At 36.0% G+C, this 26,754-nt stretch overlaps 1 protein-coding gene across 2 annotated transcripts in view; it reads right to left on the minus strand.

The window, feature by feature from the left end:
* smc6 (structural maintenance of chromosomes 6) overlaps positions 1-26,754 on the minus strand; it is a 38,772-nt gene that overhangs the window by 8,543 nt on the left and 3,475 nt on the right. Inside the window, exons 7-27 of one of the 2 annotated variants that reach the window (XM_067368490.1) lie at positions 24,260-24,340; positions 24,057-24,158; positions 23,795-23,914; positions 23,612-23,707; positions 22,858-23,004; positions 18,615-18,703; positions 17,598-17,765; positions 17,012-17,190; positions 16,692-16,893; positions 16,492-16,606; positions 14,649-14,812; positions 14,229-14,364; positions 14,036-14,116; positions 13,777-13,947; positions 13,481-13,618; positions 13,193-13,338; positions 11,236-11,361; positions 11,008-11,113; positions 10,568-10,720; positions 10,387-10,484; positions 615-699 (exon numbers count right to left, since the gene is read on the minus strand). In XM_067368490.1, the coding sequence (XP_067224591.1) occupies positions 627-699; positions 10,387-10,484; positions 10,568-10,720; positions 11,008-11,113; positions 11,236-11,361; positions 13,193-13,338; positions 13,481-13,618; positions 13,777-13,947; positions 14,036-14,116; positions 14,229-14,364; positions 14,649-14,812; positions 16,492-16,606; positions 16,692-16,893; positions 17,012-17,190; positions 17,598-17,765; positions 18,615-18,703; positions 22,858-23,004; positions 23,612-23,707; positions 23,795-23,914; positions 24,057-24,158; positions 24,260-24,340 (2,691 nt within the window). In that variant the 3' untranslated portion in view covers positions 615-626. Of the gene's footprint in view, positions 1-23; positions 700-10,386; positions 10,485-10,567; positions 10,721-11,007; positions 11,114-11,235; positions 11,362-13,192; positions 13,339-13,480; positions 13,619-13,776; positions 13,948-14,035; positions 14,117-14,228; positions 14,365-14,648; positions 14,813-16,491; positions 16,607-16,691; positions 16,894-17,011; positions 17,191-17,597; positions 17,766-18,614; positions 18,704-22,857; positions 23,005-23,611; positions 23,708-23,794; positions 23,915-24,056; positions 24,159-24,259; positions 24,341-26,754 lie in introns of those variants that run through there. The other variant, XM_067368489.1, reaches the window with a different exon arrangement.

The following is a 26,754-nucleotide window of genomic DNA, read 5'->3' on the forward strand; positions in this document are numbered from 1 at the left end:
GACAGATCTTTGTAAAATGCAATTGCCCAATAAATAGTGTATATCTTTGCCCTGTAAATATTTGTACCTAATACGGTAAAGCCAAATTTAAGCACTCATTTAATTGTGTAATATGAGGTTTGTGTTTTATTTGTGGCATGTCTTCAACTCGGTATGTAACAGTTGCACTGACAACATTGTGATTAAAATCAATAAACTATCTATGGGTTGTTTTCAGAAGGCAGGTGCTTAGTTGTGTGTGACCACAAATGAAATGATTAACAATTACTAAAAACAGCACTGTGGTTCATTACAGAGGATGCTGGTTTAAACTGACAAATACTTGCTCTAAACATATTCAAACCGTCACTAGCAGGTGCTAACGGTTAAACAACAGAACCTCCTTTTTTCTTTTCCAAAAGGACCAGATGAACAGGAAATGGTGTGAAGGAAGCAGGACAAATGAACTGTGTTCACAATCACACATATTAAGGGTAAACGTTTTGCAATTTTAAAAAGTTCTTTGCAAAGGAACTAGAACCATAAAATGATCTTAAAAAATAAATAAAAACAAACTGTACAGAAATATTAACTTTACACAGTTTAGGTACAGTCTCTCCAGGCAATGTCCATACCTATCACACATCTCACTCTTCCTCTGCTACTTTCTCTGGATCCTGAAGCTGGTGGATTGTAATATGGGCACTTTTGGGCAGATGGCTGAAAGATAATGCAAAAAACATTAATATTTATATATAAAAACATTACATTAACTTTATAATTCAGTGCTGCCTGGGGACAAAGTCCTTTGGATCTCTAAATGAATTCGAACGAAACACATTATGAGCATCTTAACAAATGAGACCCTGGGCAAAAATTGGCATTTCAAAGAAAATTATCTCATTACAGGAAAAATATGCTTTTGGCTTGTTATTTGCTCAGTTTACAATTACACATTTGATTAACTAATGTCTGTAAATGATTTAACTAAGCACTAGTTCAGGAAGTAGTCAAGAAACCTGCTTTGGGCAAAGATTGTGGTGTATAAACCGTTTGCATTTCCCCCTTGAATAAACATGTATATGGAGACGCTGATCATAAATGAACACTCTCTAAGGATACGTTCACACTTTGAGCCTTAGTGCACAATTCTGATTTATTGCTCAGGTTGCGAAAAGATCATGGTCCACATGTGCAAAAAAATGATAAAACTGGCTTATTTATAGTACAATCTACTGCGGATGCCAGCAAATTTATGCGCAGGCAATATATATAAAAAACGGAGATGCGAAAAAACAGAGTAGAGTTTTTAAACATTTAAAATATGAACGAGATCGTAATTGTTTCTACTGTATATAGAGATGTCACTGTAAGACTTGTGAGCTTTCACATCACTGTCCTTCACTGACTACCTTTTGCATTTTCATAACTTCGGGAAGGTAAAATCTTTGAGTGTATCTAAATGTAAATTCTCCCATGAGCACAGAATTGTGACGAATGTTGCCATAAAAGTGACATAAAAGTCACATGAATTCCGTTCAGACAGCAGTTGCATTGCAAAACATCTGATCTGTATCGGGTTTAGTACAACATATGGAAGTGGCACAAATCGGAATTGAAAAGATCAGATTCCATGTGGTTTGTGCCATTCACACTATCGTGAGAAAAACAGATCTGAGTCACATGTGAGCGAAAAATCAGATTTGGGCCACATTTGCCTGCAGTCTGAACATAGTCTAAGACATATTTAGCCTGGCTGAATCACACAAAAACTTTAGTCTAGTCATATTTATGAAAAAAACGTAAAAAGGCTTCATACATTCAATTCTATATTATGCCCTTTTACAAAATCTTTTGATTTGATTTTGTTTCATGCTTTAATGTAAGGTTGGGCGATTTTTCAGATTTTTTTGTTTAATTCTAATTCAATGTTTAGCCATGATTTTATTATTTTTAAATCAAGAAATCATGGTTTGGAATAAAAATGTTAGCAAACGTTATAATTAGACATGTTGACAATTCAGCAATGATAACAGTTAAGACAAGAAAATTATCTGACCACATGATGAATTTTTTTTTAACTTGAGCTCCACATTTTTAGAATGCCATTTCATGGGTGAGACACTGCAAAAGACGTGAGACACGAGTGCAACAGCCAAACATGTCCGCCACACATAATACAATAGGAAAAATTGCACAATGGAATTCAAAAACCTGTAAAGAACTACTACTGTATGTTTGAGATTTCACGTTTACATGATGGTAACAGGCTGAAAGGTGCTGATATTTTCTGTTTTTACGAAGCATTTGCTCTTAATAATAGATTATTACTGGTGTTATTTATTGCTATTACTTTTTAGTTACAGCGGACTTATTATGCAAAATTCACTTTTGCATGGTGTTTGGACATAAATGTGTGTTGGCAGTGTGTACACAACCACCCTATAGTGATACATATATAGTGAAATCCACCCATTCCTTTTTTTTAATCCCCATAAATCATAAGCAGTGTCTTGGAAAAAGCCGTTTCCAGATCCCTGGCAGTGTGACGTCACAAAAGCCACAAGCCCCACCCACGAACGTTGACAGACAATGCCGTTTTTAACATAGAACCGCCCTGACCGAGTTCACAGCGAGTCTGCCATTGCTGCACTGATGAGAATGTCTCTCAAGTGTTTTAGGTGTTCTGTAGCTGGATGGTTTAATCCACATAGCTCTCTTCATTTACTCCCTAAATCTGAGCTGCTGAAAACAAGATTAACTTGGTTTTCCAGGAAAATGCTCCCTCAGTTCTACCGAAATTCGTTTATGTCTGCGCGAATCATTTCACACCGGACTGCTTAGTGAACGAATATCAATACAAAGAGACAATACAAAACAGAGACTGTGCTAAAAATGTGTTACTCAAGGATATACAAGTTTATTAAGCACCACCTGAAAAGGCATTCATATATTTGTTTACTGTTAATTGTAGTTTCTGAGTAAATTGAGTTAATTGAGTGTTTCTGTGTAATTCGCTATGTATGTTGGTGATAATTCAAGGGAAAGATAGAGTTTATGGATAATATTTTAATGCACACTTGCACTGTTTTATTAAGGTCTTACAGTGATTTGAGAGTGAAAACGGACGCTTCATCTTTTGTATGAAGTACAATAAATGTTATAAATCTCATTGGTAAACAGGTCTGTACTAATATAGTGGATAAAAACAAGAAGGCAATATAAGTTATAACCATAATTAAACTAAACTATACCTGTTCTATCTCCATGTAGCATATATTCGCATTTTCTGACATTATAGTGCGTCCTGACTGAATCCGGACACCAGAGAACGAGCTCTTGAAGCTCCGCCCTCTTAGGCCGACCAAAGCAGCTCATTTGCATTTAAAGGGACCACGCTGAAATGGCGCGTTTTTGCTCAACCACTAAAATATTATCTGTGGGGTATTTTGAGCTAAAACTTCACATACACAAACATCAGAGACTTATTTTACATCTTGGAAAATGGGGCATAATAGGTCCCCTTTAAGAAATATTTTGCTTTTTTAAAATGATTTCTGAGTATATAGGATGTTTAAGATAAATTTGTACAATATTTGCCTTCATATTTCATGCATATTTTCTGGAAAAATATTTAACTAATAAGTCATTTGTTTTAGATTTACATCATGTTGATACCTCCGTGAAGTTGGCACCCCATAAAGCGAAATAATCCCCAAAAATATGTCATTCGTTTGTGCTACGTTTGTGCTGATTTGTGCCGCAAAAACGAACGTTTGTGCTGGTTTGGTGTTTGAGATATTAAGCATTATTTTTTTGGTCGTGTGACGTCATTCTCCACCCCATGTCGTTCAAATCGCTTCAAACCGGTGCCATTCGTTTGTTCTCGATTTGTGCTGGTTTGTGCCGCTAAAACAAACACTGTAACTGTTTTCCTTCCACAGATATAACAAATATAATTCGGGAGCTGTGACGTCATTCTCCACCCCACTTCGTCTAAATCGCACGAAACTGGTGTCGTTCGTTTGTGCTCGATTTGTGCTGGTTTGTGCCGTTAAAACAAACACTGTATCTGTTTTCCTTCCACAGATATAACAAATATAATTTGGGAGCTGTGACGTCCACCCCATGTCGGTCAAATCGCTTCAAACTGGTACCATTCGTTCGATTTGTGCTGGTTTGTGCCGTTAAAACAAACACCGTATCAAAGACCTCTTCTTAAATATAACGAAAAAATGTTTTATTAACAGTTATGTAGCCTAACTCTCCACACCCCATGCCATCCATATTGCTCCAACACGGTATTGTTCGTTTGTGCCGGTTTGTGCCGTTAAAAGAATCCCTGTAATTGATTACCCCTTTTTTTTTTTTTTTTTTTTTTTTTAATATATATATATTATATATATAGGCCTAATAATAAAAAAAAAATCTCCTCCCCGTCATCTTAAATCGTTCCAAAATGGTGCTGTTCGTTTGTCCAGGTTTGTGCCGTTGAAAAGTACGAAGACCCCTTCTTAAATGGACTAAATTTGTGCCAGATATTGTCACAACCACTTAGGCCTACATGTTACCTGACTACTTCTGGAACCAGGCGTGTTCTATGCTGTGCTATAGCACTGGGACAGATATTTGAATAAATAATTATAATAAAATACAATACCATTGCATGGTAAATTTTCAAATACATGTTTAACGTCTTTCTGCGCCCTTCAAAAACATTAAACAATGCATAAAGGTCTGCATACGGAAAAGATGTATGCACTGAGACTAAAAAAGTCATGTGTGCAGGGTAATTTACAGGTTAATTTAAAATTTGTTTGGCACGTCAGAGAAGGGAATTCTTTTATTAATTATTGTGCAATCAAGAAACCCAGAGGAACGCGTGTATAACATTTGAACACATCGATTCGCATCTTCCGCGGACAAAGATAAAACGCTGCAACTAACAGGCCTCTTGTGGAACTGCTTATGCTCAGATTATTTCATCATCTAACTGCAATTCACCTTTCAAACAAACACAGACTTTAATCACTGTCCATGTAAAGTAGCCTATAGGCGAAGGCAATTTTCTTTAAATAAAACAATAATAATGAAGAAAAAAAAAACAAATACACTGTATAAAGTGAATTGCAATTGTTACATTAAATAGAACGAGTTAACGGATAAAATTAGTGTTGTTTATAAATTAATTCATATGATTTTGAGTCCTTGTTTTTCCCTTCTTGGCTGGAACCAGTTAATTAGGCCAAGGTGTTTAGATTAGACTACTTTATGTTTAGATGTTTAGATTGACTGTTAGACTATATTTCGATAATAATCAGGCTGCAAATCAAATTGTATGTCATTTATAGCTCATTCACCAAACAGTCGCAATTGTTTGTGCCGATAAAAGTTTTATTTGCTGCTTCGGTTTATAAATATTAGACATTGATTGAATTGAATGACACTGAAATCACTTAGGAGCAATGTGATTTCAAATTAAGTCTCTGCTTTCCTCCTTTTCAGTGACAAGCGCGTGTCAGAAACGGAAAGTTGTGCAGCATCTGTACGTGTAATTCGTTCAATTAATTAGCCTACGTCGAAAAAAAAAATGCTTTATTTAAATTTGTTTCGAATGTGTGGGCGGCCCCTAAAATACTCATTTTGGCTATATGTGGTCTAAAACAACATTGAGGAAATTTTTATTTAAAATAATTGGTTTTAAAACCTCCATGATGCAACATGTTTCACTCACTATTACAAGAAGATTTTTTATTTTTTATAAATAACAATTTGTGTTTCATTGGAAAAACCCAAAATATCAGAAAACAATGGAAGGGATCGCGCCGGCGCCTCCGCGGACAGATAAGTGTGTTGTTGTGCTCTGCACGAGACAGCTACAGTAGCAAGAAATATATGAAACAACCAAATAGAAAAATTGTAACTAATATACAGAGCTGTAGCCTACATCAGATGAACTGCGTGATGGGACATGCAAGACATGCTGAGTTTGATTTGTGTATGATGATTTGTGTACCGGGAGTAGTATTTTCTATGATGATTCCATATTTCTTTGAAATATGAAACTGTTATTCTTGTTTTTGTTTGTTTCTTTGTTTGTTTTTACATATTATGAGAGAAAAGAGTCCGATGTTTTTTATTCAATCTTTTTTCGTTTTTGGCTAAATATTTTACAAGTGTAAAGTTAGGCTAAAAGTAAACATTTATTTAACCTTTTACTTGAAGACTTAAAATAGATTATTTAGGCTATTAAGCTTTTCTGATTCTTCATTCAGGCTAGTGAGTTAATGCCTGTAATTCAATGTCTTACATTTTAAAAACCGAAGCAGCACAAACGAAAATTTCGCCGGCACAAACCAGCACAAACAAATGAGACAGTTTTGGCCAAATTTGGAGCATGTGGGGGCTGAGTGACCTGAAAATGACCTATACATTTTTTTTTATATATATTTTAAAAACCAAAGCAGCACAAACGAAACCTGTTACCGACACAAACGATTTCGAGCAAATTTGGAGCATGTGGGGGGCACCGGTTTTAAGCAAACTGAATGTAAAAAACATTTTTCGTTAGGCCAACTTTATATTTAAGATTGTCATTGTTGCTTTTTTTTTTTTTTTAACGGCACAAACTGAGCACAAACGAACAGCACCATTTTGTAAAGATTTAAGAAGACATGGGGTGGAAATGATTTGGTTTTTATTTTATTTTTTATTTTTAAGTCAAAAAGTCATCATTTAGGGATTCTTTTAACGGCACAAATCGAGCACAAACGAACAATACCGGGTTGGAGCAATTTGGATGGCATGGGGTGTGGAGAGTTAGGCTACATAGCCTAACTGTTCATAAAACATTTTTTCGTTATATTTAAGAAGAGGTCTTAGATACGGTGTTTGTTTTAACGGCACAAACCAGCACAAATCGAGCACAAACGAACGACACCAGTTTCGTGCGATTTAGACGAAGTGGGGTGGAGAATGACGTCACAGCTCGCGAATTATATCCGTTATATCTGTGGAAGGAAAACAGTTACAGTGTTTGTTTTAACGGCACAAACCAGCACAAATCGAGAACAAACGAACGACACCAGTTTCGTGCGATTTAGACGAAGTGGGGTGGAGAATGACGTCACAGCTCCCGAATTAAATTAGTTATATCTGTGGAAGGAGAACAGATACAGTGTTTGTTTTAACGGCACAAACCAGCACAAATCGAGCACAAACGAACGACACCAGTTTCGTGCGATTTAGACGAAGTGGGGTGGAGAATGACGTCACAGCTCCCGAATTAAATTAGTTATATCTGTGGAAGGAGAACAGATACAGTGTTTGTTTTAGCGGCACAAACCAGCACAAATCGAGCACAAACGAATGGCACCGGTTTGAAGCGATTTGAACGACATGGGGTGGAGAATGACGTCACACGACCAAAAAAATAATGCTTAATATCTCAAACACCAAACCAGCACAAACGTTCGTTTTTGCGGCACAAATCAGCACAAACGTAGCACAAACGAATGACATATTTTTGGGGATTATTTCGCTTTATGGGGTGCCAACTTCACGGAGTTCATGTTGATCACTTCAGGTGTGGAGCACTTGGAACAGAACATTTTTAAACAGATGGTTAATAAAGTGAATGTTACTTGTAGTTAAAAAAAAAATTGAAATCGAAATTGTGAATTGGTCAATCGTTCTGAAAAAAAAAAAAAAAAAAGAAACAAAAAAACAGATTTTATTTTTTTTTGCCAAATCGCCAGCCCCCTCCCCCCTAGTCTGTCAGTAAAGGCTGATTTATACTTAAAGGGTTAGTTCACCCAAAAATTTAAATTTTGTAATTTATTACTCACCCTCATGCCGTTCCACACCCGTAAGATCCATAAAGGTACTAAAAACATATTTAAATCAGTCCATGTGAGTACAGTGGTTCAATATTAATATTATAAAGCGCCTAAAATATTTTTGGTGCACCAAAAAAAATGAAATAACGACTTATTTAGTGATGGCCGATTTCAAAACACAGCTTCAGGAAGCATCGGAGCACAGTGAATCTGTGTATCGAATCTGCTGTTCGGAGCGCCAAAGTCACGTGATTTCAGCCGTTTGGCGGGTTTGAACCGCGATCCGATTCATGATTCGATACACTGATTCATAATGCTCCGAAGCTTCCTGAAGCAGTGTTTTGAAATCGGCCATCACTATATAAGTCATTATTTTGTTTTTTTGCCGCACCAAAAATATTCTCGTCGCTTTATAATATTCATATTGAACCACTGTACTCACATGAACCGATATAAATATGTTTTTAGTACATTAATTGATATTGAGAGAGGAAGTGACATTACTCCCTATGAAGGCCTCACGGAGCCATCGGATTTGAACTAAAATATCTTAATTTGTGTTCCGAAGATTAATGAAGGTCTTACGGGTGTGGAACGGCATGAGGGTGAGTAATAAATGACAGAATTTTCATTTTTGGGTAAACTAACCCTTTAAGGCTACGCCGTAGGCTACGTGCGCTACACACATCCTATGCCGTGGCTACGGCGTACACTTGACGCCAATGTTCCCTCTAAGCTGCGCGCGTGCGCGGCCGCACACTTCTGAAGCCGCGGCTGCGCAGAAAAAATAATTGCTGCGCAGAGAACAGACATGAAAATGATTGTAGTATTTTAAATGAGAAATAATTGCAGTGCTCTGGACAACCGCTATAGAGTTATTGTCGCTATAGAGTTGGAACCGGTGAATGCGGTTTACAGGTTTCATAGAAAGAGAACAATTGAGCGCGTGTGAGCTGGCTGGCCCTGAGCCAAAACAGTCACGGTAAGAATACTGTCATGTTTGCAGACTAAATACCTCAACACGAGAGGCAACGCGAAACGAAAAGAAATGTGAAATAAAGCGTCATGTTTTAATGAAAAGTGGTGGAAATAATGGATGATGGGCACAGAATGTTAAACAAACAATGAGACATTTACAATTACACACCCACCACAAGTGTAGCCTGCAAACTCAAAATACATCAGTGATATACCTCAGTTTAAATAGATTATTGTGTGTGGTGGTGCTGTGGGTTTCAGGGATGTTTAGATAACTATAAAAGAGTTAACGTTCACTTTTCTTAAAAATATTTAGCTATCAGATCTGTTTAAATGCTTCAGTTTGTTTTCACTATATAATATATTAAAACAAATGGAAGCATTTAAACTGATATAATACTGTATATCAGTTTAAATACTTAAATATTATATTTTATTATATTATAATGTAAGCCTAATAAAAAATTGATCTCACAAGGGGATTGTTTAGGGCTCCTTGCCACGAAAAATCTTAACCTCCCTAAAATCTGGGAAATTCATAAGCAATAAACATGTAATTTTGATGGTTTAACACTGTCTGTTGCTAATAATTGACTGTACAAAAACACATTATGGATGTCCCAAACCATCATTGTAGCTGCTCAATAATTATATTATTATAAAGAATTGAACTGTCCTGCAGGAGGACAGAAATTATTTTTAATAGAATTTCTTGGTAAAGACTGGTACAGTTAATACAGCAATGTGAAAAATCTCAAGTAACCTAAAATGTGCTTAATTTAGTGTCTGAACTGCTTGTTTTCAAACATATTATTTAATAAATCACTAAATTACATCAAGGGTCGAATAAAATAGAAACGGCACATTAAAGTTAAATGTTACAGTTGCATGATAAAACCTTTTTTTTGTGTGTGTGTTTACGTTCATTGTACAGGCCTGATATAAAATATGTTTTTGCTCAGGTGGCCAAAATGTGCGCTCAACAGAGAAAAGTTTTGCTCAGCGAGAAAAAAAATTAGAGGGAACATTGCTTGACGCAGAAGCATAAATCAACCTTAACACTCAGTGCTGCCTTTCCCAAAAGCATCATAAATTTTAGTAGATCGTAGAACCATTGCCACCAGCTGCCACCGCTCACAATGCTTTGAGAAATGCAGCCCTGTTTAGTTCCAGTATCTATGAAGCCCCTCCTTCTGAAAAGCACAATGTGCTCTGATTGGTCAGCTGGATCAGTGTGTTGTGATCGGTCAATCGGTTTGAGTGTGTTTTGGAAATATCACACTACTTACTATAACCGTGGGTTTCAACACACTACTAACTCAATTCAACCAGGCCTCGCCCCCTTTTTTGGTGTATGCCTTGGGCAAGAATTATTTAAATGGTGGATTTTTTTTTTTTTTTTTTTAAAAAGGCAGAAAACACTTTTACTTTTAAAAAATGCAGCAGAGAAGATTTTCATTAGATAAATATATTAATATACATATCTCAGCTTCTGAATCTTTATCCTGATTTTGGGGCGAAATATCAATCAGAGATGTTTCAGTGATTAACCTAATAACAGTCTATAACAGGAGGACTTTTATTTTTCTACCTGGTGGACTGAGGGGTGATGAAGATGAACTGTCGCAGATGCTGACGTTCTGAAAGCGCCACAAGCATGTTCATTGAAATACTGCGATTGTGCATGTCCTTAAAAACACAAAAGAACTTTATTTAATAGTAATGTTCAACACATGACACATGTCTTCAAAACTCATTATATAGTCACATACCATGTAGACATCGAACTCGTCCAGGCACCGGAAGGGCGACTCAGTAATTTCCCAGAGTGCCAGAATGAAACAGACAGTGGAAAAGGAGCGCTCTCCTCCTGAGAGGGAACGCATGTCACTGACGTTGTTTTTCTCCTGACCTGGGGGTTTCACCTGAGCAAAACCAATTTAACATACATGACAAAAGAACCCAGATATATCTATACACACACACATTACCATTCAAAAGAGGTCAGTGAGATGTTTTACAGAGCTAGGATGCATTAAAATGACCAAAGACAGTGACAGTAAAGACATTGATATTGTTACAAAAGATTTCTTTTTCCAATAAATGCTGACCTAAACAGCATGACCAATTTTCACAAGATTCATCCTATTAGATGGGAAAGATGTATTTGAAACAGTCAAACATTTGAGTAAAATGGCAAAATGTAACTTACTGAAATGGAAAGTGTTTCATTGACGTGGTCAAACATCATAGAGCCACAGCAGTGCAGCTGCATCATGAAGTTGTTGAAGTACAGCTTGCACCTCACAGAAAGTGACCTGACAAAACAACACACAATTTAAAACACATACAAAAACTATTGTGTTCAAACCTGCAGACATACAGGACAGAAGTCCAAACATAACACTGTTAAGTCACAGTTGGAGCCTAAGTAAGTTACCGTCGCAGTGATTTGTATCGGTCCTGACGGTCAATCATGATGTTGTCGAGGCGATCGATAAACTTCCTGAGATCCCTCAGCTGGCTGGATTTGCTTTTGTAATTACTGTGAGCTTCTGCATACTCTCTGAAAAAAAATGTGTCAATTTATTACAGATCTGATAAATGTTTTTTTTTTAATCCAATTAAAAAAAAAACATGCTGACATGATTTATTTCCATTATATGTTACCATAACTACAGTTTTAAAATAAAATACTAATAAAAAAGATTAAAAAACTAAAGTATGAATAAAAATTATTTTCCGTGGAAATGGGACAAAAATGTCTTAAAGAGGACCTATTATGCTTTTTTCCATGTTCAACTTTCTTTAGTGTGTAATGTTGCTGTTGGAGCATAAAAAAGTTCTGTGAAGTTACACAAGGCCCCTCCAGCGGGAGTTATTCTCTATATCAGTGTCACCTCCTTTGTAGTCTTGAGGTTTCTTCCAGGATTGAACACAACACAATATTCCTCATTTAAAGGTGCCCTAGATTCAAAAATTGAATTTACCTTGGCATAGTTAAATAACAAGAGTTCAGTACATGGAAAAGACATACAGTGAGTCTCAAACTCCATTGTTTTCTCCTTCTTATATAAATCTCATTTGTTTAAAAGACCTCCGAAGAACAGGCAAATCTCAACATAACACCGACTGTTACGTAACAGTCGGGGTGTACGCCCCCAATATTTGCAAATGTCAGCCCATGTTCAAGGCATTACACAAGGGCAGTCAGTATTAATGTCTGGATGTGCAGAGCTGAATCATCAGACTAGGTAAGCAAGCAAGGAAAACAGCGAAAAATGGCAGATGGAGCAATAATAACTGACATGATTCATGATTACATGATATTTTCAGATTTGTAAACTGTCTTTCTAAATGTTTCGTTAGCATGTTGCTAATGTACTGTTAAATGTGGTTAAAGTTACCATCGTTTCTTACTGTATTCACGGAGACAAGACTGTCGTTATTTTCATTTTTTAAACACTTGCAGTCTGTATAATTCATAAACACAACTTCATTCTTTATAAATCGCTCCAATAGTGTGTAGCATTAGCCGTTAGCCACAGAGCATAGCCTCAAACTCATACAGAATAAATGTAAACATCAAAATAAACACTGTACTTACACGATTAGTCATGCTGCATGACGAACACTTTGCAAAGATCCATTTTGAGGGTTATATTATCTGTTTGAACTTTTTTATGTTGTTTAAGGCAAGCGCGAGCACTTGGGGCGTGGAGCACCAGATTTAAAGGGCCACACACCCTGAATCGGCTCATTTCTAATCATGCCCCAAAATAGGCAGTTAAAAAATGAATAAAAAAAAATCTATGGGGTATTTTGAGCTAAAACTTCACAGACATATTCAGGGGACACCTTAGACTTATTACATCTTTTAAAAAAAAGTTCTAGGGCTCCTTTAAATAATTCCCATCAAGGCATACACAAAACAAAGAGGCGTTAGTTAGTAGTGCGTTGAAACTCGCAGTTATGGTAAGGGGCGACATTTCCCAAACATGATCAAAGAGGTTGACCAATCACAACACACTGACCAATCAGAGCTCATTGTGTTTTCAGAAGGAGGGGCTTCATAGAGAGCGGAACTAAACTGGGTAGCGTTTCCCAATAGCGTTGTAAGTCTAAGTTGATCGTAGCTCCATTGGTGGCAAATAGTTCTACGATCAACTTAGGCTTAGGATGCTTTTGGGAAACACAGCCCAGAGCGTTTCTGACAGATTGGGAAGAGAGGTGCTGCAACAATATAAAAAATGTGAAAATTAATGTTTTAACATTCAAGCATGAAAAACAATTCTAGTAGAGCCTAAAAACAAAATCAAAACTTTGAAAAAGGGCATAATAGGTCTCCTATAATTTATATGGAACCCAGAACATCCTTTAACCGTTGCCTTGCATACCGGATAACTTGTTCCTTGTCACCGTGGCTGCTCTCTTGCGTAGAGATTTTTTGTCGCAGGCGTGTGATCTCAACATCAATACTTCTGGCACTCTGATCAGCCTGCTGTCGCACAGGACAGATCTCTTTGGCTTTGGCTTCACAATCCTACACAACAAACAATTTCCAGACAATTAACTAGTCCAATATGCCACTGTACTGCTCACTGGATGAACAATATGCATATTTTCTAATGGCACAGATTTTAAATATTATATTATATTATATGACAGAAAATAGGAGTGAATACCTGCATTTCGTCCTCTCTGAGTGACAGCTCATCTCTCATGGCCTGAATATTGGACTGATGATCCTCGAGTTTCTTCTCAAAGACCTTCAAGGCTTGATCGAGTTTACTGCACGCTGTCTCTGCCTTCACTTGCTCCTCCTATTCAAGACAAGTACATCTTTCATTAACCACTTTATTTTTTACTTTTAGCACAAAAAACTTTAATGCAAGGGGTTTTAATGCTTTAGCGATACCACCAATAGTAAAATATAAAATCAATTCTTCAATCAAGTCTTTAGTGTTGCAATGTCTCAAACCTTCAGTTGTTCTGTCTCATCTGAGAGCTGCTCCATTTTATTTTTCACATCTTTATATTTCTGATTAATATTCATGAGCACTCTTTCATGATTCTTTAATTCATCGTGAGCCTCTTTTACATTTCTCCTCTCTGATTCGATCTTCTGCTCATTCTCTTGTGCATCTTCTTCCTGTACATTTGACAAATCACATATTATTCTGTGTCATAAAATGATAAACATCTTTTTGTCAGCCTGGTAAAATTCATAGACATCTCACCAAGGAGCTGATGTCCTCAGCCTGTGCCTCTTCAATGTTCTCAAGTTCTATTATAGAAGCTTTAACCTTATTTATACTTTCCTAAAAAAGGAAAAATTAAAGCCAGCATTAATTATGCAGATCGTTTGGACACGGAATAACAACAGGAGTGAACATGGATTACACAATGTTGTAGCCCTGTGCAGTTCTGTACCTGATTTTTTTTGCAGGCCATGACGACACTACGTAACTTCTCCTCCATGAACTGAATGTCCTCTTTCACAGAGCTCAAGTGAAGCTGGAACCGTGAAAGCTGAGCCTGAGTGTTTTCCAGCTCTGACTCCACTAGACTGTGAATCAAGGGAGAAGAACAAATATATTCCAGCATCATTTGTTTCAGATAATGGCTTACAGATTTGAGATGGTAAATGAAAAATTGCAGCTTCAAACACCATAAGGGTTTGCATGAACTATCACATTTGTACCATGAGCAAAAAATAAATAAATAAAAAAACTCCAGGGAAACAGTCCCAGTCCTTGTATTGTTATTTCGCATAAAATTGTCAGCAAACAGGTAGAATTAGAGACAAATGACTTGGTCAAAGATTATTATATTTGTGAAGAATACACTTGCCGTATTTCTGCTTCTGGGTCACCACCAAGATATTTGACCAGTACTTCCTTGTCAGGGGTATAAGACCGATTGGTGTACACTTGATCACCATCTGCAGTGAAGACTTCACGGCAATTCCTTGGTGGTCTCGAACCCTGCATGACTTTCCTTGCACAAGCATGGTCCTGTTTGGAAAAAACAACAAGTAAAAAATAATAATAATAATGATAACATTTTATGTTTAATATCTGGCGTGCCGTACGTGCCCCGTCCTGTTGTAGCCTAACCACCATTATCCACCAATAAGCTCCCCGTTTTGTTACTTTTGATAAGAAACGTGTCATCTTTCAAATTCTGTCCATTTTATCATGAAATTCAAACAAAAAAATGCAGTTTTTGATACTTTTTAATTTGAGATCATCTCTTCCTCTTTAATAATACTTACAGAATAAACATGAATGAACATCTGAAGGTATGTTGAAAGATACAGTACATCTTACGGAAACGTATCATATCTTGTGTAATTGCTGAATCAGTCTTTCAACAGCAGAAAGAGGTCAATAAAACAGCTTGTAAACACTGTCCACAGCTTGTTAGTTCACCAGATAAATGAACTCTTTCGCTAAATATATGCACTATATTAGTCTATATATTCATTATATTTTACTTAACTTGTTAGTGATGTCTTGATTAATTAATGTTTAAATAAATCTGCCATGAAAATAACAGCCATTTTGTAAATGATTATATTTCAACAACGATTTGGAGTAAAAACATAATTTTATAATTAGATTTAGAAGTTAATGCAAAAAACTGGCTTATGTGCAATGTACAAGTTTGCATACAATTTGTTATTTGAGTGCTGATTATTATATCTAAAAATAAATAGCGACTGAATTTAGGCTAATATTTGAGCTCTGTTGTTAACCTTTATTATAATAGTAATGTATAAGTAAGGGCTCCCTATATAGTTTACAGCATTAGCAAAGACAATTTTATTTATCCTTAAGAAACATTTAATTATAATTGAATTCATTTAACATAGACACAATTTGTTCAGTAAACTATATAATTTTTAAAAAAAATTATACCATATTTATTTATTTATTTACTACCAGTCAAAAGTTAGGAAACATTACTATTTTTAATGTTTTTGAACAAAGTCTCTTATGCTCATTAAGGCTGCATTTATTTCATAATAAATACAGAAAAAACAATAATATTGTGAAATATTATTACAATTTAAAATTATGGTTTTCTATTTTAATATACTTTAAAATATAATTTATTTCTGTGTAAAGCTGAATTGTCAGCATCAATGTTTTCAACATTGATAATAACTGATTATATAAAAACATTGATAATATATATTATATTAATTATAATATATTTTAAGCCTAAATTCAATCTGTTCATCATATAAAGCGATCGTGTCTGTTGGACTAATCCGCTAAATTCATATGGATTAGTTTCATGATCTCTTTACTAACTTTTTGAAGTATTAAAGTTTCAATTGTGTAGCTTTCAATGAAGGGACAGAAAGCTCTTAGATTTTATCAAAATATCTTAATTTGCGTTCGAAAGATGAACGAAAGTCTTATGGGTTTGAAACAACATGAGGGCGAGTAATTATGACACAATTTTCATTTTTGAGTGAACCAACACTTCAAACTGTAATAATATTTCGTAATATTACTGTTTTTACTGTATTTTTGTTTAAATAAATGCAGCCATGGTTAGCATAAGAGACGTATATAATTATATATATATATATATATATATATATATATATATATAATTATTATTATAAAACTGCAATGAAAAAATGCTTGATATTGCTAATAAACATTTGTAGTCAACTTACTTTGATAATCAGAATGTTCTCAATGCCCCTCATGTCAATGAGACAGTTTGTTATCACTGGGTTCTCGATATTGAGGCAGTCCAGCACTGATGGAAACTCAGGATGATGGACTCCACTGACAAGAAAACATAGAAACAAGATCTCGGTTATGACTACCACACCTACACAAGCTTCTATTTCTGGATACAAATATTTCTTACCGGCCATGAAGGTTATAAACACGGTCTGTGAATGGGCACACCATTATCTGAGGCCTACTGCCTTTTGGGAAATATACTGACATCAGTTCTTGCAGGACTTTTTCGTCCCTGTAATTGTCACAGCAAAAGGTTTTGATGAAACTTCGTAAGCAACTCTCCACAGCCACTGCTAAACTGGGATCCTTTAGGCTGATACAGGCACCTAGAGAAGAAAATTACCATTTCATTACTGGTAAATTCAACAACAAAGGTGAATGATGACTTGTTTTGTGTTTGTAAAGATTTAAGTGAATTATCTGAATATACAGAGTGCCTGTCACCTATTGGTCCAACAGGTTTCTTGATGAATCGCCCCTGAGTGAAGGCTTTGTCGATGGACTCCAACAATTCTGGCATGTTATCACCAAACCGTCTCAGTCTGTTGGATCTGCTGGCCATCAGCTGCTTTTTTCTCTTCAGTTTGAATTCCAGAGAAACCTGGATATTTTTTTCCTCCATGCTAAAAAAATAAAGAAAAACTCTAATACTGTAATACATCAAAATACTGCAAGAAACAAAGATTAAGGTAAAAGTAGTTATGTCTTAAAATGGTCAACACATATTTTTGCACAACAAATGCAAAAATTTCATAATTTGACACACTTTCTTCTGGAAGTTGTTTTTGCAACTTAGAATGTCTTCATAATACAAAATATTGTTTAAATCACTAAAGATGGTGCCTTTTTTGACATTTTAGATACATTTCAAGACTTTGTCGAAGCCGTGCTGTAGCTGTGCATGTGACGCTTTAAAGCCATAGTGTTTATGGCAAAGCAGGTTTGAATATGCCGTGTTCGTGTCTTCCTCTTCACTGTCCAGTCAATTAAAGGCACAAGTCCCATAAATAATAAAGTTGCCAGACTTTACCTCAGTTTATCATATTCCTCTCTTCCTTTATGCAGAGCTTGTTGTTTGTCCTTAATCTCTTGATTCAGAGCGTTGGACTCTGTCTCAAGCTTTTCCAGCTGCTTTTTGAAGGCAGATATTTTTTTTAGATGCTGTGCATGCTCAGTTTCATGACGACTTCTGCCACTGCTAAAAACGTGACATTTACAGCATTGTCAAATTAGTTCATTACTTTAACTACATGTTTATTTTAATCCTCTAAATACTGTAGAACAAAAGTCAACTAAGGGCGTTTTCAGACCTGTAGATCGTTTGCTTTATTCCAAAACAGGGATTCATTTGTTACAATGTAGCTTTTTTATTATGGTTCGGTCCACTTTCAAAAGGCAACATTTCAAAGTGTACCAAAATGTGTTTTATGCAAGTCACATGTGAGTATAACTGTCCTCTTATTGGTCAGTTTCCTCTGCAGAATCCATCAAGATGGATTGACAAGTTCACTCTGCAAGCTTATTGTGGCTCTATTTTTAGCTGTCGTGACACACGCAAACACAAATATAGCCGACGATCCTGCTTAAACTGATACATATACATATATATATATATATATATATATATATATATATATATATATATATATATATATATATAAAAAATTATATATAAAATTATGATTTTGATTTTGATTATGATTCCGCTTAGTCTGTTGGTCCATTGGGTCAGATTGCTTTCTCACCTCAACCTTCAATCAGGCAAAGACCACCTCGTTCAGTTGACCTCAGAGCAATTGTTTTGGTGCGGATCTGAGCGCAATTGCCGTGTGCATATATATGCCAAAACAAATCAAACTAAGGGAGAAAACTAAGGTTCAGAAACAAATGCTCCAAACGAGCCAGGTGTGAAAACGCCCTAAGAAATGGTGGCAGTTTGCAAAAATTATTCTAAAAAAATTTAATTAGAACATACAGCATGACTGTAAACAATTTATTGACATTAACAGCCTAAAATTAGAGGTGTTCCCTCAACAAATGGACTCACCCATGACTTATTTTGTGAATTCTCTCCTGAAGAAGGCATTGCTCCTTTTCTAATTGTTTCAATTTATTCTCAGCGCGGAAGCAAACCACCTGAAAAACTGGCAATCTAAAAACCTATACAAACTCTTTAGAAATCAACAAGACCCTGTATAAAAGAAGCAGCTAACTTAAAGTAATATTTCACCCATGTAATGTAGCATGTAATCATCTACTATACATCAGGTCTTTTCAAGACTTTCTTCCTTGAGATGGTTCACATTGCTCTTTTCCATTCAGAAAGAAAACTAATGACTGAAGCTGACAAACTACCTGCATAAAAGTAGCCCATATATGTTTTGAACTATATTTTATGTCTTTTGCCATTATTTAAAGGAGTCATGACATGGATTTTCTTATTATTATAATTTCCTAAGGTATAATGTTCCTAAGGTTTCTTAAAGGGATAGTTCTCCCAAAAATGAAAATTCTGTCATCACTGACTCACCCTCAAGTTGTTCCAAACCTAAATATAAATTTCTGCTGTACAAAAGAATATTTGGAAGAATGTTTGTAACCAAGCAGATCTCGCCCTCCATTGACTACCAAAAAAAAAAAAAAAAAAAAAATACTATGGCAGTCAAAGGGGGGCATAATCTGCAACAAACATTCTTTCAGATATCTTCCTTTGTGTACAGCAGAACAACGAAATTTACACAGGTTTGGAACAACTTGAGGGTGAGTAAATGATGACAGAATTTTCATTTTTGTGTGAACTATCCCTTTAAAAAGAAAATGCTCCGAACAAACATATAATCCTCCAATGCGAACCATGACGGCATTAAAATAAACCATCCACTTATTTACGATGCTGGGATACTTCTGAAGTCTGTACAGAGATGCAAAGGAACAGTTTAATCTGGACGTGTCCATGAGTCGACAGATGTGTGGAATATGACAGAAACTGAACGTATCCAGTGTAGAAAGCGTCACTGATTATAATGGGTTCTATTTGCTTTTGACACGACAAAACTGTCAGACACAAGGCGAATGTCAACAGTTATGCGACTGAATTCCAGTAGGCGGGGCCTATGGTGCGATGATGTATAACGATTCATCGATGTCTTGCTCTGGAGGCAGTCGTATGCAAACTATTTGCTTGTGTGATGTCACAAATTCCACAAAATCCAAAAGGAGTTGTTTTTGGAGCTTACAGTAATTAAATAAATGTTTTGTTTATAATGAGGAGGATATTTTAAGCAATGAAACTTGCAGGGTGTTTTAACAGACCACTTAAATGTCAAAATACCTCTTTGTCAAAGAGCTCTTAAAGGGATAGTTCACCCAAAAATGAAAATGTGATGTTTATCTGCTTACCCCCAGGGCATCCAAGATATAGGTGACTTTGTTTCTTCAGTAGAACACAAATGATGATTTTTAACTCCAACCGTTAGGGTCTGGCAGTTGTATAATGCATGTCAATGGTAAAAAAATCTATGAGAGTAAAAAAAACATGCACAGACAAATCCAAATTAAACCCTGAGGCTCGTGACAACAGATTGATGTCCTAAGACACGAAACGTTTGGTTTGTGCAAGAAACCGAACAGTATTTATATAATTTTTTACCTCTAATACACCACTATGTCCAACTGCCTTGAGCGCGCACACGGCATCCATTGCGCGAGGTGTGTACGCGCTCTGGCCTAGTTTACGCAAGCACCGGAAGTGATCTCTCATGCGTATACGTCACTCATTGTTTACAGTGCACAAACATTGTAGGTACGATGGCTAATCAAAATGGTACTTACTTACACTTATCCAGATTGTTCAAACCGACTTAAAACTAAAAGATTACGTTCTCTCACGATAACTCATTCAGGAGTGGTGACTTTCCACATACAGGGTTCCTACACATTTTCCATTTCAAAATTCCATACTTTTCCAGACTCAAATTTCCAGACCTCCTTCCAAACGTTTTTCTGCCATTGGTAAGCCTCTGTCTAAAAAGTATGTTTTCTCTGCTTCATGTTTGTAGTAGGGTTCTTACAGTCTTTTAGTGATTTTTAAATCAGTGTTTGATTGTTGAAATAAAGTTTTGTATTTAGTATTCACGTCTAGGCCCTTCTCTTCTTAAAACTACGTTCCCGTGTGACTTCTGTTGTGGATTAATTTACAAGTACTAATATATTCCCTGTTTAAAAGGGTAGTGACTTTGTTTCCCTTTCTGACCATACCACTCGCTACATAGGCGTAAATATTTAATTTGTTTAACATTCTAATAATTCGACACATTTACTTCATAGACATCCTTCTCTGATTTATCCATTCTGTTCTGTTGTCAGTATTTGTTGGTATCAAAACATTTCTATAGAGTAGCCTACAAGTAGCCTACAAAAGCGCAGTATCAGTTTTAGAAATGTTAGAAATATTTTAGAAATTCACAAGTTTATAAACATCTGCAAAGTAAAAAGAGGTGTAAAAGGTGATGTGTAGGGTGGTCTGGGGGCATCCTCCCCCAGGAGAAGATTTTTGTGATTTTAACATGTAAATGAAGCATTCTGGTGCACTCTGACAACAACATAAATGGGAAAACCAACATTTCCTTCAAGTAAAAAAAATAAAAATAAATAAAAATAATAATAAATTATTGACAGTATGGCTGAGAATTGACAAATTTCACAATTGAATGCGATTTTGATTCAGAAGCTTGCTTGATTGTGATTTTGAAAATTTTGATTTTGAAAATTTTGATTTTGAAAATTTGATTTTGATTTGATTACCTTCGATTCAATACTGATTAATTTGGGGCCTATCAGGTCAAATACGTGGCTAATTTCCGCAAAGAAAAAAAAAATTCAACTAATGCTGTAAATTATACAAGGAACCACAGCTGGTACATCATTATAATAATTGGTTAAAACTGATTTGCAAGCTACTTTCATATAGGCTAAATTACACATATGGAAGTTTATATAAATTTTTAATGACAATTATTTTTCTCTCTTTTTTTATTATTTAGGCCTAAACATTTAAATGGTGGCTGTCATGAAACAGATTTATACATTTAATATCGAAGCACATGTTAAGTACAAATACAATGAATATGCGATAGCCTATAGTGCACATATTTAGCAAAATGCTCCTCTTGAAGTTCATTTTTGTAGCTGAATAATGAGATTTTGGCCATTGAATGGCTTTTCTGAGGTAGGCTAAATGTGATTTTTTACATGCTGTTTTATTGATGCCTTTCTGCAGTTGAAACAATGATTGATCGATTGCATGTGATACAGAATCTTATGATGTGATACAGACTTAAACCATCAGCTGTGCGTATGGTTTTTCCACATCCAAGGGATGTGAACAAGATCTTTGTATGTGTCCTTTTTATGTGTAAAGCTGCCATTACAAAAAGTAACAAAATAAAATGTTTTGATGTAATAAAACCATGTTTTTTAGTGTTTTACTTCCATTTGTATAACAACTGTGTACTACAGGCACCATGTTTAAACTACGCCAGAGCGCGTACACACCTCACGCACCGGATGCCGTGTGCGCGCTCAAGGCAGTTGGTAGTATGTGTATTAGAGGTAAAAAATACTGAAACAGTATAAATGAACAGTATAAATACGGTTCGGTTTCTCGCACAAACTGATCGTTTCGTGTCTTAGGACATCAATGTGTCGTCAAGAGCCGCATGGTTTAATTTAGATTTGTCTGTGCATGTTTTTTTAATCTTATAGACGAAGTTCCCATTGACTCGCATTATTTGACTGACAGACGGCAACGGTTGGAGTTAAAAATCATCATTTGTGTTCTACTGAAGAAACAAAGTCACCTACATCTTGGATACCCTGGGAGTAAGCAGATAAACATCAAATTTTCAGTTTTGGGTGAACTATCCCAAACTATCCCCAAACTATATTTAAATGTCAAAAGATTAAGGCAAATTTGATTTCTCATGTCATGACCCCTAATGAAGTTATTATTCACTGAAAAGTAATATGAACCTCAGTTTTTTTGTCCTTTATGTAGCTTGACAGCCCCTTGTCACTTTATGCTTTTTCTGCATGGGAAAGAAAAGCACAGGTGCTCTTCAAAACATCTCATTTTATGTTCCAAAAGGGATCATTTTAATTTTGGGGTGAAATATTCCTTTAAGAATAACAAAATACTACTAAAAGGCTTTTCTTTTCAAAAACAGTAGTCAGTATTTCTAACTACTGGAAGCAGCAATAACTAACAGAAATAGAAAATTAAGACATCTCACCTCCTGATTTTTCTGTGCTTTTGTTTTGTCTTTAATTTCCTCCTTCATTTTACGGCTCTCCTCTGCCAAACGTTCCTGCTCTTCTCTAAGCATGCAAAGCTTCATCTGGATGTCCTGCGCTCTCTTCTCAGCAGCGGAAACTTTGTTCTTAAAAGCAATAAGATTTTTACAATTTTTTTTTTTTTTTTCAAATGACTACAAATGTTTGGGGTTGGTAAGATTTGTTAATATTTATGAAGGAAGTCTTTTATGATCACCAAGATGGCATTTGTGTGTGTACAGAAAAAACTGATGATTTATTACAATTTAAAAACTGTGATGCTTGAATTTTCAGGATCATTACTCCAGTCTTCAGTGTCACATGATCCTTCAGAAATCATTCTGATATGTTGATTTGCTGCACAACAAACATTTCTTAATAATATTATCAACGGTGAAATCAGTTGTGCTGGTTCATACTGTATCTTTGAGGAAACCATAACAGATTTTTTTTCCTGATCAATAGAAATGTATTTGAAATAAAAATCTTTTGTAACATTATAAATGTTTTTACTGTCACTTTTGATGAATTTAATGCATCCTTAATGAATAAAAATACTAAAAAACTACTGACCCCAAACTTTTGAAGGGAAGTGTGTCACTGTTTGTGTGTTATTGTACAAGTTGTAACAACCATAAATTAGCAAACCTTTTATTAGACAGTTCATTAGTTCTGTTATTAAAAATCCAAATCAGTACAACTGATCACACAAACCTGACAGAGCTGCAGTTTTTCTTCATTTTTACAATCAGACTCTTCTTTTTCAATTTGTTCCTTCAGTTGTTCAACTTGCCTCTCCTTCTCTCTCACCTATAACCAACAGAGACACTGTTTAACAGAGACTCTCTAACACAAGCGACTTTTCACACTTTTGTAAGACACACTAAAATAACGCACCAAACACCACGCCATCTTCTTTTTCAGGTCTTCCAGAGTCTGTCTCATATCATCGAGCGACGACAGGCGTTCATATCTTTCTTTCTTTTGCAAGAACAACTGCCTGAGATCTTTGAGACACTAAAAATAAAGAGATGACCAATGTGTGATGTTACCACAGTACTGACTGTCAGTGCAAAACATGCATTGTGAGAGGATAAGTGTGAGAAACACTAATAGTGATACTTGACTAATGAATAAAAAAGTATGTGTAAAGCCTCACCTCCTCTTGTCTTTCTACCTGGTCACGTGTCAAGGCTTTAGTCTGCTTGATGTGAATGTAGTCTCTTTTCATTTGCTCCAGAAGAGTTGCTTTCATGAAAAACTTAAGGGAAAAAAGATGTTAAATAGATGTTAAAAGAGTGAACGTAGTTAGCTGTATATCACTGCTTTAACTACTGGTGAAATATATGAAAAATAAATCACCTTGTACTTGTCTGCTTCACTTTTTGAATGCAGGAACTGTTTGCTCATTTCTTGATTAAGGACTGACACAGGATTGTCAACCTGTAATATGAAATTAATCCAGAAACAGAAATAAATCAATTACAGATTTGTGTGCTCTCTGTAAAGGGGTCCTGTAAAGGGACATATCTCTTTTTTTTAAACTTTAGTTAATGTGTAATGTTGCTGCTTCAGCATAAACAACATCTGCAAAGTTACAACGCTCAAAGTTCAATGTAAAGGGAGATATTTTTGAGGACTACAACAAACGGCTGGTAGGGACTTCTTCACAAACCACAAAATTTACATAAACCCTGCCCCTGGGAACACACAACAAAGGGAGTGAGGCCATGTTGAGATTCTTTAGAGAAGAGGAAGAGTTGTTGTAGTAGAATGTTGTTATCATGCCGTCATTTTACGCCGGACTGCTTCACAAACGAGGGTCAATTCAATGCTGTATTTGCACAAAAGTTTAACATGACGGCACACGCTAGTTGATGAGTTGAATCAACTCCACGGCAACTACACAAATTTATCCACTAACCATTCAGAAACATTCAGATTCATTCTAAAAGTTGTAACTTCTTCCTGGGTCTCTCCATCAGTGTCTGACTCCGGTTTGAACAATGTAAGGCTTTTTTGGCTGCGTGAGATTCTCCAGCTTTGTTGGTGTTGAGCAACTGAAGCGCGAGCTGTTAAAAACTCTGCCCTCTTTTTGGAAAGGGGGCCGGGAGCAGCAGCTCATTTGCATTTAAAGGGACACACACAAACGGTGTGTTTTTGCTCACTCCCAAATAGGGGCAAATTTGACAAGCTATAATAAATAATCTGTGAGGTATTTTGAGCTAAAACACAGACACATTCTGGGGACACCAGAGACTTATATTACATTTTTTGAAAAGGGGCATTATAGGTCCCCTTTAAAGGTGGGGTAAGAGATATTTCAAAAACACCGACACACCAACAAACAACAACAAACATGCAGCATTTGAAGAAAGAATGCAGAAACAGAAATGAGACACAATATAGAAGAGAAAAGCTCAGAAGAATATCACTGGAATGAAGGGATATGACTGGGCAAGAGCTTTAGGATCCACGTTAATATTAGAAAAACATTTCAGCACTGGAGAGAGCTAAGCGGGAAGGCCTGAAAACAGACGTGGAGGCTGCTTTGATTCCGCTTCACTTGTGAGTAACACTGGGTTTGAGTGTCATTGATTGTCTGGAGCTGCTGTGCTGTTGGCGACTAACAACAAACTCTTGTTTGTATTTACTCATGTACTGTACGTTCATTTTTTGTGCTTCCTTGTCATTTGTTCATCATCTGCGCTTTATTTTTCATGAAGCATTATTTTGTTGCACATCAGCTGTGATAAACAGACATCCTTTCTCGCACTGCGTATGTAACAGAGGCCGGCTAGTAAGAGTTGTGCAGGTAAACCTATCTCAAGAGGCGCACTGATGACTGTTAAGGTGATGATACACGGGGCAACTTTTTGAGCAATGTTGCCGAGCAACATTGCTTGATCACTTTCCCACTGAGAATGAGCAACAAATATATATCTGGATACGTTAGATTGGTTGTGGGCAATTTTTTGAGATCCTCCAATCAGAATGTTAGCAGCCGATCACGTGACCGGTTCGGAGATTTCAGAAAAAATTCAAACAAGATGGCGGCCTCTCAGCGGCAGTGGAGCGGAGAAAAAGAGTGTTAACTTTTATCTTTTTACGCTAGTAAGTTGTCATGCGTCAACCCAAAACAGGGAATTTACCTCATATATTGCTTAAAATACCAACAACTGTCCAAAGTAATGCATGTAAGCTGTAATCAAGCCTCTGAATGTTTTCAGTTAAATACTAAAAAGACGGAGTTAATTTACATCTGTAGTAGCGTAGGTTGTAGGGCGTATGGCACATGAATGTAGCTTTTGATGCGATCGACGCGGGTTCGAATCCGCCTTTTGCTGAACTCGCTCTTCTCCCTTTTTCTATCACAAATCAGATCGGAAAGGCATTTATTTTTAATAAAAATGAAGAAAACATTTGAAAAGTTGAAATAAAGTGCCTATAATAAGGTATTTATTGGGTTGGCAATAGATTTGCTCCTTTCTGATTAGTTGCTGCCAACTGTCTGTTGCCCTAATTAGTTGCCCTGTGTCTCATCAGGTTGCCCGTTGACGGCAACATTGCCCAGCAACATTGCTCAAAAAGTTGCCCCGTGTATCATCACCTTTAGAGAATGCAGTGTTTAGTGTCATTGTTAGTGCACTCGCCTGGCAAGCCGGCGAGCAGGGTTCGACACAGACTCAGAGCAGGGTGGTTAGAGAAATGGGTATGTTTGTTTTTTTGGGTTTATTTCAAATATAAACCATGTCCAACAACGTTTTTGAAATATCGCTTACCCCACCTTTAAACAACAAAATGATTAATATAACTAGTTTTTAACTACATTGACTGGTGCTGACCCATGCCAAAAT

The sequence above is a fragment of the Chanodichthys erythropterus genome, chromosome 18 (genome assembly GCF_024489055.1).
Source record: "Chanodichthys erythropterus isolate Z2021 chromosome 18, ASM2448905v1, whole genome shotgun sequence".
NCBI classification, from domain to species: Eukaryota; Metazoa; Chordata; class Actinopteri; order Cypriniformes; family Xenocyprididae; genus Chanodichthys; species Chanodichthys erythropterus.